General features: G+C 41.5%; 1 protein-coding gene across 1 annotated transcript in view; it reads right to left on the bottom strand.

The window, feature by feature from the left end:
• Positions 1-273: 273 nt before the first annotated feature.
• The window catches only part of KCNU1 (potassium calcium-activated channel subfamily U member 1), a 108,056-nt gene continuing 95,037 nt past the window's right edge, over positions 274-13,292 (bottom strand). The window contains exons 25-29 of the mRNA XM_039853756.1: positions 12,572-12,711; positions 5,166-5,360; positions 3,254-3,378; positions 686-836; positions 274-408 (exon numbers count right to left, since the gene is read on the bottom strand). Coding sequence (XP_039709690.1) covers positions 274-408; positions 686-836; positions 3,254-3,378; positions 5,166-5,360; positions 12,572-12,711 — 746 coding nt within the window. The remainder of the gene's footprint in view (positions 409-685; positions 837-3,253; positions 3,379-5,165; positions 5,361-12,571; positions 12,712-13,292) is intronic.

Raw genomic sequence — 13,292 nt, 5'->3', positions numbered from 1 at the left:
GAGATAATATACTAATTTGCTATTTGCCTGTTTGAGGATAAAGAATGTAAGATTCTTGATTTGGGAGTTTCTTATTTCTTGTCTCCAGTGTCATTTTTATCTTGATTTCTTATACTCCCTGACTGACCGGAAGAACCCAGCAAGTGCCGAAGAATTTCTTTAACACAGCTCGAATTCACATGTCGCTGAAGGGACATAGAACAATGAACTTTCTTTACAGGGGCATTTATTATATATTTTTTTATCAATCATGCCAGATCCAGTGGGTTTGGATCAGCCTTTTGCTTCTTCCCAAATAGTGTGGGCTAGCTGATCAACCACAAAGCCATGGGCATGAAAAGACATGCTTCCATTTTTATTTTCCTTGTTCAACGTCACCACCTCTGGAGATGCCTTATAAATTGTGAGCTAAGAGTTTGTGGAGAATATCAGCAGGTCTCATTTGACACAGACTATTCAGTGATCTCCTCTATGGTCTCCATCATGTTTTCTTTTCCATTTTTTTCCACGGTTTCATCTGGATGTGTCTGGGGTGATGGTTTACCATTCTGAGTCAAAACAGTCTCTTAGAATCACTAACAGACAAACGTTTTGACTCCAAAGTATGTACTGATATATTTGATGGTTGTGGTGTCTTCAGGTCAAATGGGCCAACTGTGGAAGAGTAATTTATGTCTGGAGGTACCTCTGATATCGGTGACGTTATATTTACAGTTTCATATGGACCTTGACATGAAGTGTCTTTTTTGTAGCAAGAAATGTCGAAAGGGATGGCACAAAACACAAGATCTGAGGGCAGCAGCTTAAAATCATTGACTGGCCGGGTAATCACAAATCTGTAAGAAAAGGGAAAAGTGAGTCTGACCTTCTGCAGCTGGGATAGTAAGGCTATGGGCAATGGCCAAAATATGGCGGTCATTCTGCTGCTCCAGAAGAGGAAATGTTTTTGTTTTACCTTGCTTCATTGGTTTCTCGTGAATAGTCAGTATCCCTGGCGCAGCACAGTAGGACAGGCCTAGACTAGGAACTGGGAGACGGCTTTCACCCCTGCCCCTGACACTGTCTCTGACCTTAAGCGTGGCGTCTCACTTCTCTCATTTTCATGGCAGAGGGGTAGCGCTGCGGTTTGGTTTGACAGATCCCTAATTGGCCTTTCTGACTCCAGATTTCTCTGCTTTTAATATCCACTCCACTAATGAGTTCAATTGGCTCAATACTGAGCACTTAGCTAAGTGTTTTCAAAACTGGAAGATTACACACACTCCAGATATTTCCATCCTGGCTTAGGCCTACCCTAATGCTTATGCCACCAACTTTCACACAGAATATAGTGTGGTCAATGCAGAAAAGGAAGAAACATTAAAGTTATATTTGAAACTTTGATTGGTAAGTAAATAGCAAATGTCAATGAGTCTTAATACCCAGAACCCGGACCTGCATGGAAAGAAAGTGGGGAGGTAGGGTACCTTAGCACAATATCAGGCACAGAACAAATCCTCAATAAATGTGAGTTACGTTAATTAACATGCCAGTGTTCATGTCAGGATGCTGAGGCGGAATAACCCTTCAAGCTTTTCATCCTGCATTTCTTCCTTGGCTCCCCAAATTGACTACCACCTCTTTCCTAAACACCAATCTCAGTGCAACATTGACCTTTCACTAAATAATCTTCCCACTTTTATCTTTCCCACTGAGTCCCCTTTAACCTCTAGAAGATTCTAAACAAGATCTACTATAGTTACATACTCCCTTTAAAACAGAAATATCATTTCTTTCCTTGAGGTCCTCTCGAGTATGGGCTCCACATTCTCCCAATTACTATGTTCCACAGGTTTTCTGGAGGCATCAAGGGAAGTGGATGGAGTTCAGACTTCCCAGTGCTGCTTCCAGAACCTCACTCCTCCCCATCATCTTTGTGGTTAATGCTCTAGAGTCCTATCACCCTCCCTCTTGATTCATCAGTGTCCTCTATAGATCTCCACATTTATTTAGGCCTTTGGCACTTGGGACACTTTTTCTTTCAAACTCTAGTGGCCCCGTCATCTTACACACCTGCAGTGTCTATGTGGTTTACAACTCCAACATCTAGACACATTTCTTCGATTTCCAATACCCAGTGGTGATCTTTATCTCTAAAGCATACTCTCTAGGCCACATAGTGGATGTTATAATTTCCCGACATGTTCTACCTCTAAAATCTCATGCTTCAATATATCACTCTCTGACCATGACTTTCTGTCATTCTTTCTCTGTCATCTGAGTACATCTACTCTTGCAGTCTAGTAGAGCTCCTGCAAATCCACAGTTAACCTCTTCTTCCATTCCTCTCAGTAGTTAATCTGAACTTTTACCTCTTTCTCAACTCCCTGTAATACTTCCTGTCTTTTCTCTCAGCAAAGGATATGCCTGTACTTCACTGAGAAATACCAGTGTTACATAAAAATTCCCTTAAGCACACCCCTCATCTCTAGCCATATTGGCTTTGGCATCCACTCTTTTCCTTCTTTTCTCCTATGAACAGATAAATTGTCTTTCTTTCTATTCCACACTAATTTACTTTGAGTAATTTGGCATCTTTCCCCTTTCCCCTGAAACAGGTTCCATCCATTTATTTCTGCTCTATCATTTTTAGTTTCTCCTCCTTTACTGAATCTGGTCCATTCCCACTGTGAGAATCTTAGTGTGGACCTACATCACTGTGTTGTCCATAGACAGCACCCTCTCTTTTCTCCTCCTGCCCTCCACACGTATTTCCTCTATCTTCCCCACTGCTGTCAGATTGCTCTTCCTTCAAGCTTAAATTTGAACATGTCACTCCCATAATTTATATGTACAAAGCACAATGGCTAGAAAAGAGACACTTAATAAGTATTTACCCAATAAATCAACATAAAACGAGTAAACATTTCCAATGTGGACAGTGGCATTCAGCTTTAAAAAGTTACACAGACATAGATAAGAGGTCAGTTACAAACACAAAACCGAACCAAACCAAAACCTGATTTAAAATCTGGATCTACATTTCAGTTTTCACTGGAAACAGAGATACCATTCTTACATGGCTTACACTGGATCCTAATTACCGGAGTTTATTCATGTCATTTATGTGCATTCTTCCTTTGCCCTACATCGTAATCTACTTCCCCTGTACCCTTCTTTGCAGCTGTGGACCCTGAGTTCTGGACTTCTCTTTCACAGAGAATAAAGCGGCTTTGGCTTTTATGTTTGGATGGTCAGCTAGCACTTTCTAAACACGCATACTCCCCTTTTATGCTCCGGGTTGTGCTCCTCTTCATCTATCATGCGGTATAAGCCAAGGCACAGGATCCCAAAATTATCTAATGAGCCACAGAAAACTTGCCCAAAGGTCTTCTTTGGCTGGGGAGAGAAGAGGAAAAAAATATATATCTGCTGGCACTTTAATCAAGTAATGACAAGCACTTACTGGAGGGTCATTGGTTTTCTTTATCGTAGAAATTTGGAAAACCTGAAAATCATTTCCTAATATCTTTATGGTGGCAGTGTCAAGTGGCTTGGGAGTGAGGCTTATGATTAGTTTTGAGCATCTAATTCCAATAATTGTTTTTTATCACTCTGATCTTTCAAGATACTCTGGTGGGTATGGTGTGGCATGTTGTTATGGTCATTTTTTATTTCCACTGCTGTTTTGGTAACCATTAAGAAGCAACAATGAGGAACAGGTTGGAAGACCCCAGGTTCAGGGTATATAAGTAGTTGGAAGGTTCACCGACCCCCAGAGAGTAATCTTATTCTATTCTACAATAGATTATAGTCCCAACTATTCCTCTTGACCTTGCTCTCAGGTTGTAGGCCAGACAGGGCACTGCAGGTAAGCTCAAAAGCAGCAGCTAAAGGGTTCAGTGAAGTCAAAAGAAAATAGCCTGTTTAGTTCTGTGTGCCACTCCTTAGGGTAAAGAACAAAGTGAGGACAAGACAAAGTGGAGAAAGGAAGGAGAGGTATGTTGACCAGTCCACTGTCACCTTTCATACCAATAGGAAGTTGTTGGCGGCAGTTGTCCTAGGCATATAATCACTGACAAGCCAATCTTAGGTGAGGAACCAAGGACCACAGAAGTGTGAAGGACCAAACCATACTGAGGGAGCTCCGGAATGTTGTTTGCACTTGAAAGTCAGATGCACAGATCGTGGGGCTTGCCCTTTTGCCGGTATCTGTTGAGACACACCAGGCACAGAGGCCTGGAAGAGCCTGCTCCTAGTGAAGAGGGTTCTGCTGATGTCCTCTGAACCAACAAAAGATGTTTAGTTATGAAGGCATGCCCCTACATTTACACTGGAGAGCTGAATGCAATGTCAGTGTCAACTAAACCAAAAGGAACCACACTGATAAGCAGATTACTTATTCCCAGGATGGACTCAACTCTGATACCCAAATGTCCAGATGCTCCACTGGAATCTGCCATAATGGTTATCTTTTCCCTTGCTATAATCTACTGTTCAAGCATTTTCCACTGGCTAACCCAGTCAGTTCCTTTGACACAAACATAGAATCCTTTCGCCTGATTTCAGCTAACCCGATCAGATTCCTTTAGTGGTTCTGGTATAAGGAGAGTGGGCAGACCTGGGTCAGGCTGCCTCAGAGGCACTCCTGCTTTGCCACTGGTAGACAATGTGGTCTCAGGTAAGTACTTGTTTCTCTGGGCCTCAGCTTCTTGATCTATTTAGTGGGATTAATAACAGGGCCTATCATGTAAATCCTTGGATATTTTAAGTAGAAAAGAAAGGAAGAAAGAAAGATAAAATAAAGAAAGATCAAAGCAGATAGGCAGAGGGAAAATGCTCAGTAAATATTAGCTATTATAATGATTATTAATACCCTTGTCAAGGTATAAGTTATTGGACCTCTCTGATGCTTCCTACAGGCTTGGATTTTATGTCTGGAAGATGGGGATAATGACAACTGCTTTATCTACCTCCTAGAACTGCTGTAACAAATAACTATACCAGTGTGAAAATGCACTGAAAATTGTAAAAGGCTCTATGAATACAAAGTTTTGTTAATGTGTTGTTACCATTATTGTTATTATTTCTGTGCTACAGGCCATCTAAGAACCCAAACAGCCTGGGCCATTTTCAGAAAGTCAGAGAGGTAAGGAAATGGGAAACTCTATTAAGAGTAGACTCACTTGAATGTCTGACAAAATGGTTTGGTTTAAGGACAGGAGCCCCAGCTTACACCGCCTTCTTCCAGACATAATTGTAGTAGAGCTGTCTATCAGCCCAAGGAACTTATCCTTACGCAAATGTTGTTCCATCTGAGAACTTATCCCTCCTGTTACCAGCATCTGAAGAAATTCCAGGACATGATAATTGTAGAAGGCCTGGAAAGCAAGGACAGGCCATGTGTTAAGTCAGAAGAGCTGGCATGCAAACGGTGAAGGTGTACAGTCAGAGATTTATGGGCATCACTGTTTGAAATGGATCTGATGGTGCAAAGCAGTCTCTCTCGTTATCAACTAAAAGCTGACGGTTTGGATAGGGCAGTATGTCAGGCCACAGATACCCTAGTAATCATTAACATATATTTAAAAAGATGTATTTAATGCGACTTCTACAGATTTTTCTTCAAGAGACTACTGATATTGTAATCTACCCTTGAACCTTCTAGATTTGAATCTACTTATATTCCTTTTGACTGTGACCTACTTGAGGACTGGTATTGACCTAGGTCTTACTATTTAGATCTCACATAGTTCTTATTGTGTACTTTACAGGTTGTAGCTATTGAATAAGTGACTGGAATTTTAGAAACTTTGGCATCAAAATGAAACCAAAGGAGGACACGTGGGACACTTCTTATTTTGAAACTATTTTGAGTCTGAATAACCCTGGCCATTTTCTGAAACTCCTTTTCCAAAAGATTCTTACCTCATTCAATGTAGACTAGGTGTTGCCATATATATAAATAGCACTGTAATGTATTACACATTAGATCTTCCCAAATATATTGAATATATGTTTTAAATTTTATACCCTTTGTTTTATCTAAGTTAGACTTTTACTCCAGTAAAAATTAGAATCTATATGTTTATAGAGTACCTATATAAAAGTCAATAATTTTGTTTCTATTATAAATAATAGGAATGACTTCAATTGCTGTGATTCTAGAAATTTTGCTATTCACTTTCTCTACTCCCGTTTTCAGGGACTTATCTTCTAAAACCTGGGTTCTGTTGGGGACCTCTTTACTAGTCTGCTTTGCTATTTCCTCTCATTTGTAATCCATTGTGTGAAATGCTTCCAGAGATTCTTTAGAAGCAAAGCACAGCATGTCGTCCACCTCCTCAGACCTCCGGTGCCATACCCCTGCTGGAAAACCAAGCTAACCTCCTCCATGAATGGTCCTTCCAGGGCACAGCAGTGTTTGCAGTTGCTCAAGCTGTACATTTACTCTTTCATGCCTTTGCTTTGGAACATCTAGTTCATCTCTCATCAACTGGGTGAACTCTATGCTGGCCTCATCCTCAAAATGAAGTTTTCTTTGTGATCCCATGGTCACTGGGTTTATTCTATTTAGTTTGTCTGAAACACACCTGAGTTTGAATCCTGGACTGGCATGTCTTAGCTGAATACCTTTGGACAATTCATGTGTTCTTTCTCGGCAACAGTATTACAATCTTTAAAGCTGACATCATAATACCTACCTCTGAGCATTGTTTGTAGGATTAAATGAGACATACAGCATACATAAATTCTGTTCTCTTCAACATTGGTTCTTATGCATCTGGATCACTTGAAGTGATATTCATGCATGCAGATTTCTAGGATCCCAGATCTACTGGATCAGAATTTATGGACAGGTACAGGAATCAGAATTTAAAGGGCATGTCTGGTGGTTCTGACACTGATGGTCTTCAGATCATACCACTGAGACACACTTCCTTAAAATATGTGTCCTTTCAGAGGATAGACTTTGTCTACTTAACATTCACATCCTCAGGAGTGCTTTGAACAAAGGCTCCTTCAAAAGCTGTAAGGATACTGACTACAACTGGCATTTGATTTTTAACAAATAAACAAATATTGCTAGTAAAATGTAGGGGCCATTGAGACAAGGTGACCTAGGAAATAATACAATATAAATAAATTAGGAGAGAGAAAAAATAACTTTTATAATATTTTTCAGATTAAAAGATGATTTCAAATGCCTCCTCCACCCTAACGTCCAGATTGAAAGACTCCCCCGAGTGATGGCCACCTCCTTACATTTCTCCTTTGCTCCGTCATGCTGCCACCCAAAAGTGTGATTATGGAATCAGCTCCCTGAAATCCAGGAGGGAATAGAGGATGTAAATCTAGGTTGAGCCACAATCCGTTTAAGAACAAGTGGCCGTAGTGCAGAGTGATCAAACATAATGCTGTTAGAATAATTCGCCACTGATTAAAGAAAAGGAGTAAATTCTAGGGTTATCCTGGTGTCGGAGGCTCTAAAGAAGCATGTACTTTACATATTTAACTGAGAGAGGCTTAGCTTTTGAATATATCATTTCTTCAGTTTTGACATCAAAAAGATTGCAATTCTATATTGGGGAAAATAATGGGATTTACATGTCACCCTTACTCTGTGGGCTCATCTCAAATTTTTATCATTTGGGGTTCTATGGTATTGGCTTTCCTGGTCTCTCTCTTTTTTTCTTTCCTCCCTCCTTCCCCTTCCCTTCTTACTTCTGTCCTCCCTTTTTAATTTTTTTCTTTCTCAAGGAAACATGAAAGTTGAAAGTTGGACTTACGTTGCAGACCAAACTGTTTTAACTTTTAGCTACAGTGAAGCTCAAGGTGTCTCTCATAACCTAGAATATTACTTAATAACATGGATATTAACAACTTGGTCACTTGCTGCTTTTTATTCCGAGAATCTCAAAAGGCCTTAAGACCAAACATTCTTTGAGAAATACTTGTAATTGAGAATGAAGCTATATGATAGGAGAACTTCAATGAACCAGGTGAGCGACGTTGAGAAAGTCATGTAACTTCTGTGGGCCTCGCTTTCCTTATAAATAAATAAATGCTAATTCATGTCCAGTTCTGAAGTTTTCTTGTTGTACAGCTATAGAGGAATTCTGCTTATGGGCCTGAGTGCTTCTCCATATTTTAATTTTTACGGCATTAAACTGAGAAAGGATTAAAAGTGAATCTGAGCTTTACCTTATAGGTATGTTTCTATAACTGAGGCAGGAGTTTACAATAATATACCAGGGGATACTTGAAGCCATAGTGTCAAATGAATCAGGAGATTTGGAGGATGAATCCATTATTACATGTTGAAAAAAAATCACAGGTATATCAGGGGTAGAAGAAAAAACTGCACGAAAACCTAAAACAAAACTTCTGTATTTCTAAGCAGTGACAAGGTCATATCACATTATTCAGGCTCTATTTTATCCTCAGGACTGTGGGTTCATTCTCCTCTGTGTTTTTTAAGGGCAGTTAGGAGGAAAAAGTAGAGACGCACTGTTAAGTTTTCTGAGTACTCATGAGAAGAAAGGGGGCCCTTAAGTTATTAGGTTGGATATATAGTTCCCCAAGATTGGAGTCAATTGACTGGTGACCTCATGTTGTTTTAGAAACTGCTGAGATGTTAGCCACCTTTTTCCTGCGGGAGTTTGTTTTGAATTCATCTGATTTGAGCCTTGCAATCCTGTGTTATACGGGCATCAGAGAAACAAACACTTTGATTCTAATGATAACCTCTGACTGTGCAGCACTGGAAACACATCTCTTAATGCATTAGGCTGGGCAGCGGGTTGGAAGAGCCGAACCCGGAAGATGTTCTTTGGGGAGAGGAAATGATGGGATGGAAGGGACATGCAAAATGGGGCAGAATGACTGACTCCTGTTTCCCATACAAAGCTCCTGACTGGAAACTGGAAACCTGTCTTGGAATAGAGCAGGATTCTGGTTTTTTAATTTTATTTCTCTGTCATATAGCCTAACTTCTAGGGAGTGGTTTTCAAAGTATTCTTAACAGCAGAAATCTTTCTTCAAATCAAATCTTACACAGGGGCCTCATACGTGACAGATGAAAGTAGAGTCGTTCTGTGTGGAGGGGGCATGGTGGTGTAGGCGCACCCTGGTCTCATCCTCCTCACCTGTCTCTTCAGCAGTTCTGGAACACTCTGGCATACAAGCTCCTCTAAGCAAAACTTCAATATCAATGTATTGGAAAAATAGTCATTATGACAGAAAGAGATTTCTGGAGTGGTGGTTGATTGTAGTAGTGAGGTCTGATTCGGGAATCATAAATCATAAATTTGGTTCTGAAAATCAACTGCAAATCAACTCAGGAATCATAAATCATAAATTTGGTTCTGAAAATCAACTCGTCATCTGTAGGTGCTGTGACCTCTGGCACATTATTTACCCCTCTAAGCCTCAGATTCTTCATCTGTAAAATGAGGCTTATAATTGCATTCTCCAAACTGGGCTCACAGGAGAATTAAACAAGGTAATATAAGTAAGGCACTTAGCAAAGACTTTGACCCAAAGTAAGTGCTTGAGAAGGGGTTATTACTACTCCTATCACAGAGATTGCTCTGATTATTAGTATTACCTCAACAACAAAACAGCAGAAGTTGACTTGAGGTCTGTGTTGGGAAAGAGTTGAAAGTATGATCCAGAAGTGGGGAACTGATCATTTCTGGTATCTGTCATGGGAGTGTCTAGGGGGGAGTGATAGACCTCAAGCCCATACCGCCATCTGCACTTATGGGAAGATTGAGAACTTTGCCTTCCTCCTACACCTCTCCGCAAGGAGATATATGGAGAATAAAACTGGGTGTTGGAGAATGTATTCTGGAGCCACTACAGTGGCCCTAAATGTTTCTAGTGCAAGAGGATAAATGTTCTCTTCCTCTCTGAGGCTATTGCTGTCATTTCCACATGATCAGGTGTAAGGTCAGGAGTCTGGACGAGATAAATGGTCCTCAGAACAGTGAAGATGATGGGATTGGAGGCCCAGGCCTGACCATTGGGCTCTTTCTTTTCATGTGGCTGGGTGATAGGAAGTCACTTCCACTCTTAGAAGGCCAAGTCAAGACAGTACCAGGCTCAGAGGGAAGGGAAACAAGAATGGGCAGGATTCCCTGATTATTTTCAAAGGTCTAGTTCACTTCACCAGGGGCAGAGATTTGGGGCTGGAGCTCTAAATAGTATTAAAGTGTGTTTAGTGTGCTGTGCCAAACATCATTAAGGATTCAAGAGCTGGGGCAGAAAGCCACTAGGCAGAGATTGAGAGGTTCAAGATCCAAGCTGGCCCCCTTAACATAAAGAATGCCTTCTACTGAAGCTCCATGGCCATCCTTATCCATATTCAATTGCCCATATGTCAGTCCTAAACTAAGCACTTACCAGCAGTCCTTAAGGGCAATGTGGCTTGTGATCTCATGCAACTGTCTCGTATATCAAGCCACAGCATGTGGCTTTTTCTTTCTCCCACAGACTTCATCATGAGGTCTCAGAAAAGACACCTGAGCATTTTACATAGCTCACTTCACCTTCCAACATGACCACATCGCCTTCTCCAACCAGGAAGCCCATTGACACAATATCTAAAGGCAGCCTGGCAGGAAGTGGTACTACCTGAAGGGGTTCGCGAGCTCACACTCACGTGGCAAGTGATGAGAAACCCAGGTACCAACTCTTATTACCAAGTTTGTGTTTCCTATGCTTATATTATGTGTTCATTTGCTTTTATTTATACTCTTTCTGCCCTTCTCTGCTCATTCTGCTCTTCCCACTGACTCTAAGCAGAATCTGTGACTGTGTTTCCATTTACGTGGGCCAGTAGAGTTTAATTAAGGCTCAAGCTTAATTTAAGGCACAAAGCTCCTTGCCATCTAGGAATCTCTGAAGAGAACTGGGACTTAAAGCTATCAAAAATGTATCCTGCAGACAAGTCCAGTTCACCAAAAGTCACCTCCTGTCTGACACGCAAGTCATTAATTACAGGCAAGGTAACTGATGTATCAATGTCAGTGTTTTAAAAACCTTTCCCTGCCAGAGCCACCTTCCCAGAAAAGTAACCTCGGAAGTAACCTGACTCGGCTCCCTTAAATGCGTCTCTCCCTGGCTCAGTCTCTCAAGGCCGAATGCTGCTTAACCCTTTAAAAAATTCGGTCTGCCAACTTGTTAAACTATCACTGACATAGTATTCTCTCTCTGAGAGCTCAATGGGGTTTATGAGACTTCCTTTCCCTCAAGGCTTAGAGGGGCAGAGCCCAGGGCAGCTTAATTCTCTCAGTAACAAGTGGCACTGATGCATGAGGGGGATACATGTATTCCAGCCACGCTCCCCTAAAGCGCAAAGTGCTCTTTTGAGGCACCCATACAATTCAGAAGATGCCTCTTCTACGTGGAATTCCAGGAGGCAAGCAAGTTGGTCAAACTGTGCTCAGAGCCTTGAGCATTTATGCATCTGTATATAGATATTCAGCCATTTTGCAGCCCTTCCCTTGGCAAATCCCAGTAGGAGTCTGTGAGGCAGTGGGTGACAAGGATTTACTCTGGAGGAGTTCTTGCAGCTATTCACAAATGGCTACACACAGATTTTGTGAGTTTTAGTCAAATTTCTTGAACACACCAGGAGTGCTCCCACTTTACTGCCTTTGCCCTTCTCCTTCTGCCTCCTGGAGTGTTTCTTCTCTAAAGATCAGAATGGCGTGTACTCTCCTCTCCTCCAGACTTGACACATATGCCACCTTCCCAGTGCTGCCCACGCTGGCCGCATTACTGAAATTTGCAACACCTTCTCTAAACCCTACATCTCCTATCTCACATTGCTTTAGCCCCTATACCTATCTGACGCACATTATCTGTTCCTTATTTATCATGTTGATGTCAATCTCCTCCATCAGCATGAGCTCCACATGGGCAGAGACTTTTGTCTGTGTCCCCAGCACCTGGAGTAGCGCCCTGCTCAGAATAGCTGTTCAATAGTTGTTTGTACAATGAATGAATTCTACTTATGGAAATCCTGTAATTGATGCAAGGGATCTGCTCAGTGGCTAACGCTGGGCTGAAAGCGAAGAACAATCACATTATCAAAAATCTGCCCCATGGGAGGGGCAACGTGGAGGCTGATTTGATTCAGCTGTGAACAAAACTCACATCTCCAAAGGCCAAAGCTTTTTCCTTGAACTCCATGTCCACTTATGGCTGCTTTCTGTGTGAGCTTTTGGGGATATTTTAGAGAGAAGAGAAGATAGTATCTCTTAAGTTCTGGTACCAAAGGGCCAGGTCTGCTGAGATGCACTTGAAACTGAAAGGAAGGCACTCTGCAGTTTACCTGCTCATTCCCCCCTGTATCAAGTACTCCAGCTTTAAGTTTTTGATCTTGAAAATGTGAAGATTTTGCTGCCCTTGCCAGGTGGTCGTGAGAAAACATGAAATGTTGTCTGCGAACAAGCTTTTTTGAAAAATCAAAGAGAATTTAGAATTGTGAGACATTATCATCATCTACCCATGCCCTAAGCCATCTGCATTACCCTCTGCTAGGGGCTTGGTCTTGAGGGCTCCTCTGCTTAGCTGCACTTACTGTGGCCAGGAGGGAATCCAAGAAACTGCCAGAAAAGACAGTGCCTGTGCAAAAGGAAGTGCTGAGATGCAGTCTTGTTCCTGGGAGGTGCTCCTCCATTCCACTAAGTTGTTCAATGAAGTGGATGTTGGAAGGATTTTCTGCAAGGCAAAAGAAGGAGACTGGAAAGACAAGCAGGCAAGTTTAAGAACATAGGAACTGCCATACCAGGCAGACCAAGGGTGACCACTTCATCAAAGAATTTGATGCCTACTTTGGGGTCAATGTGGAATCTGTCACTACTTTGGTACATTTTTTTTCTCAAGTATTTTCTTTATCCCTTACAGACATGTATCCTTTTGGGATACCTTCACCATCAAGGGGGAACCCTAGTACCTCAGGCTCGGTTTCTCGATGCTTGTGTCCTGATGCCTCCCTATGTAATTTATCTTTCAAACTAGGACACTTTTGGAAGTAAAAGGGGTCACTTTCAATAATTGCACTGGGATAATACACATAAATAGGAATGTATGATAAAGAGTATAAGTTGTACTCTTTTTCATAACACTATGCCATAGATGGCTTGGTATTAGGTTCCTATACTGTCTGGGTCCAGAGTGAGCAGTACCTCTCAAAATTTAATATACATGTGAATCACCTGGGGAGCTTGTTACAGTACGGATTCAGATTCATTGGTCTAGGGTAGGCCTGAGATTCTACATGCCCATCAAGCTTCCAGATG

Source organism: Pteropus medius, unplaced genomic scaffold (assembly GCF_902729225.1).
Source record: "Pteropus medius unplaced genomic scaffold, Ma_sr-lr_union100, whole genome shotgun sequence".
Classification (NCBI taxonomy): domain Eukaryota; kingdom Metazoa; phylum Chordata; class Mammalia; order Chiroptera; family Pteropodidae; genus Pteropus; species Pteropus medius.
Note: the sequence above shows the minus strand (reverse complement) of the source record. Positions and strands in the feature narration are given on the sequence as shown.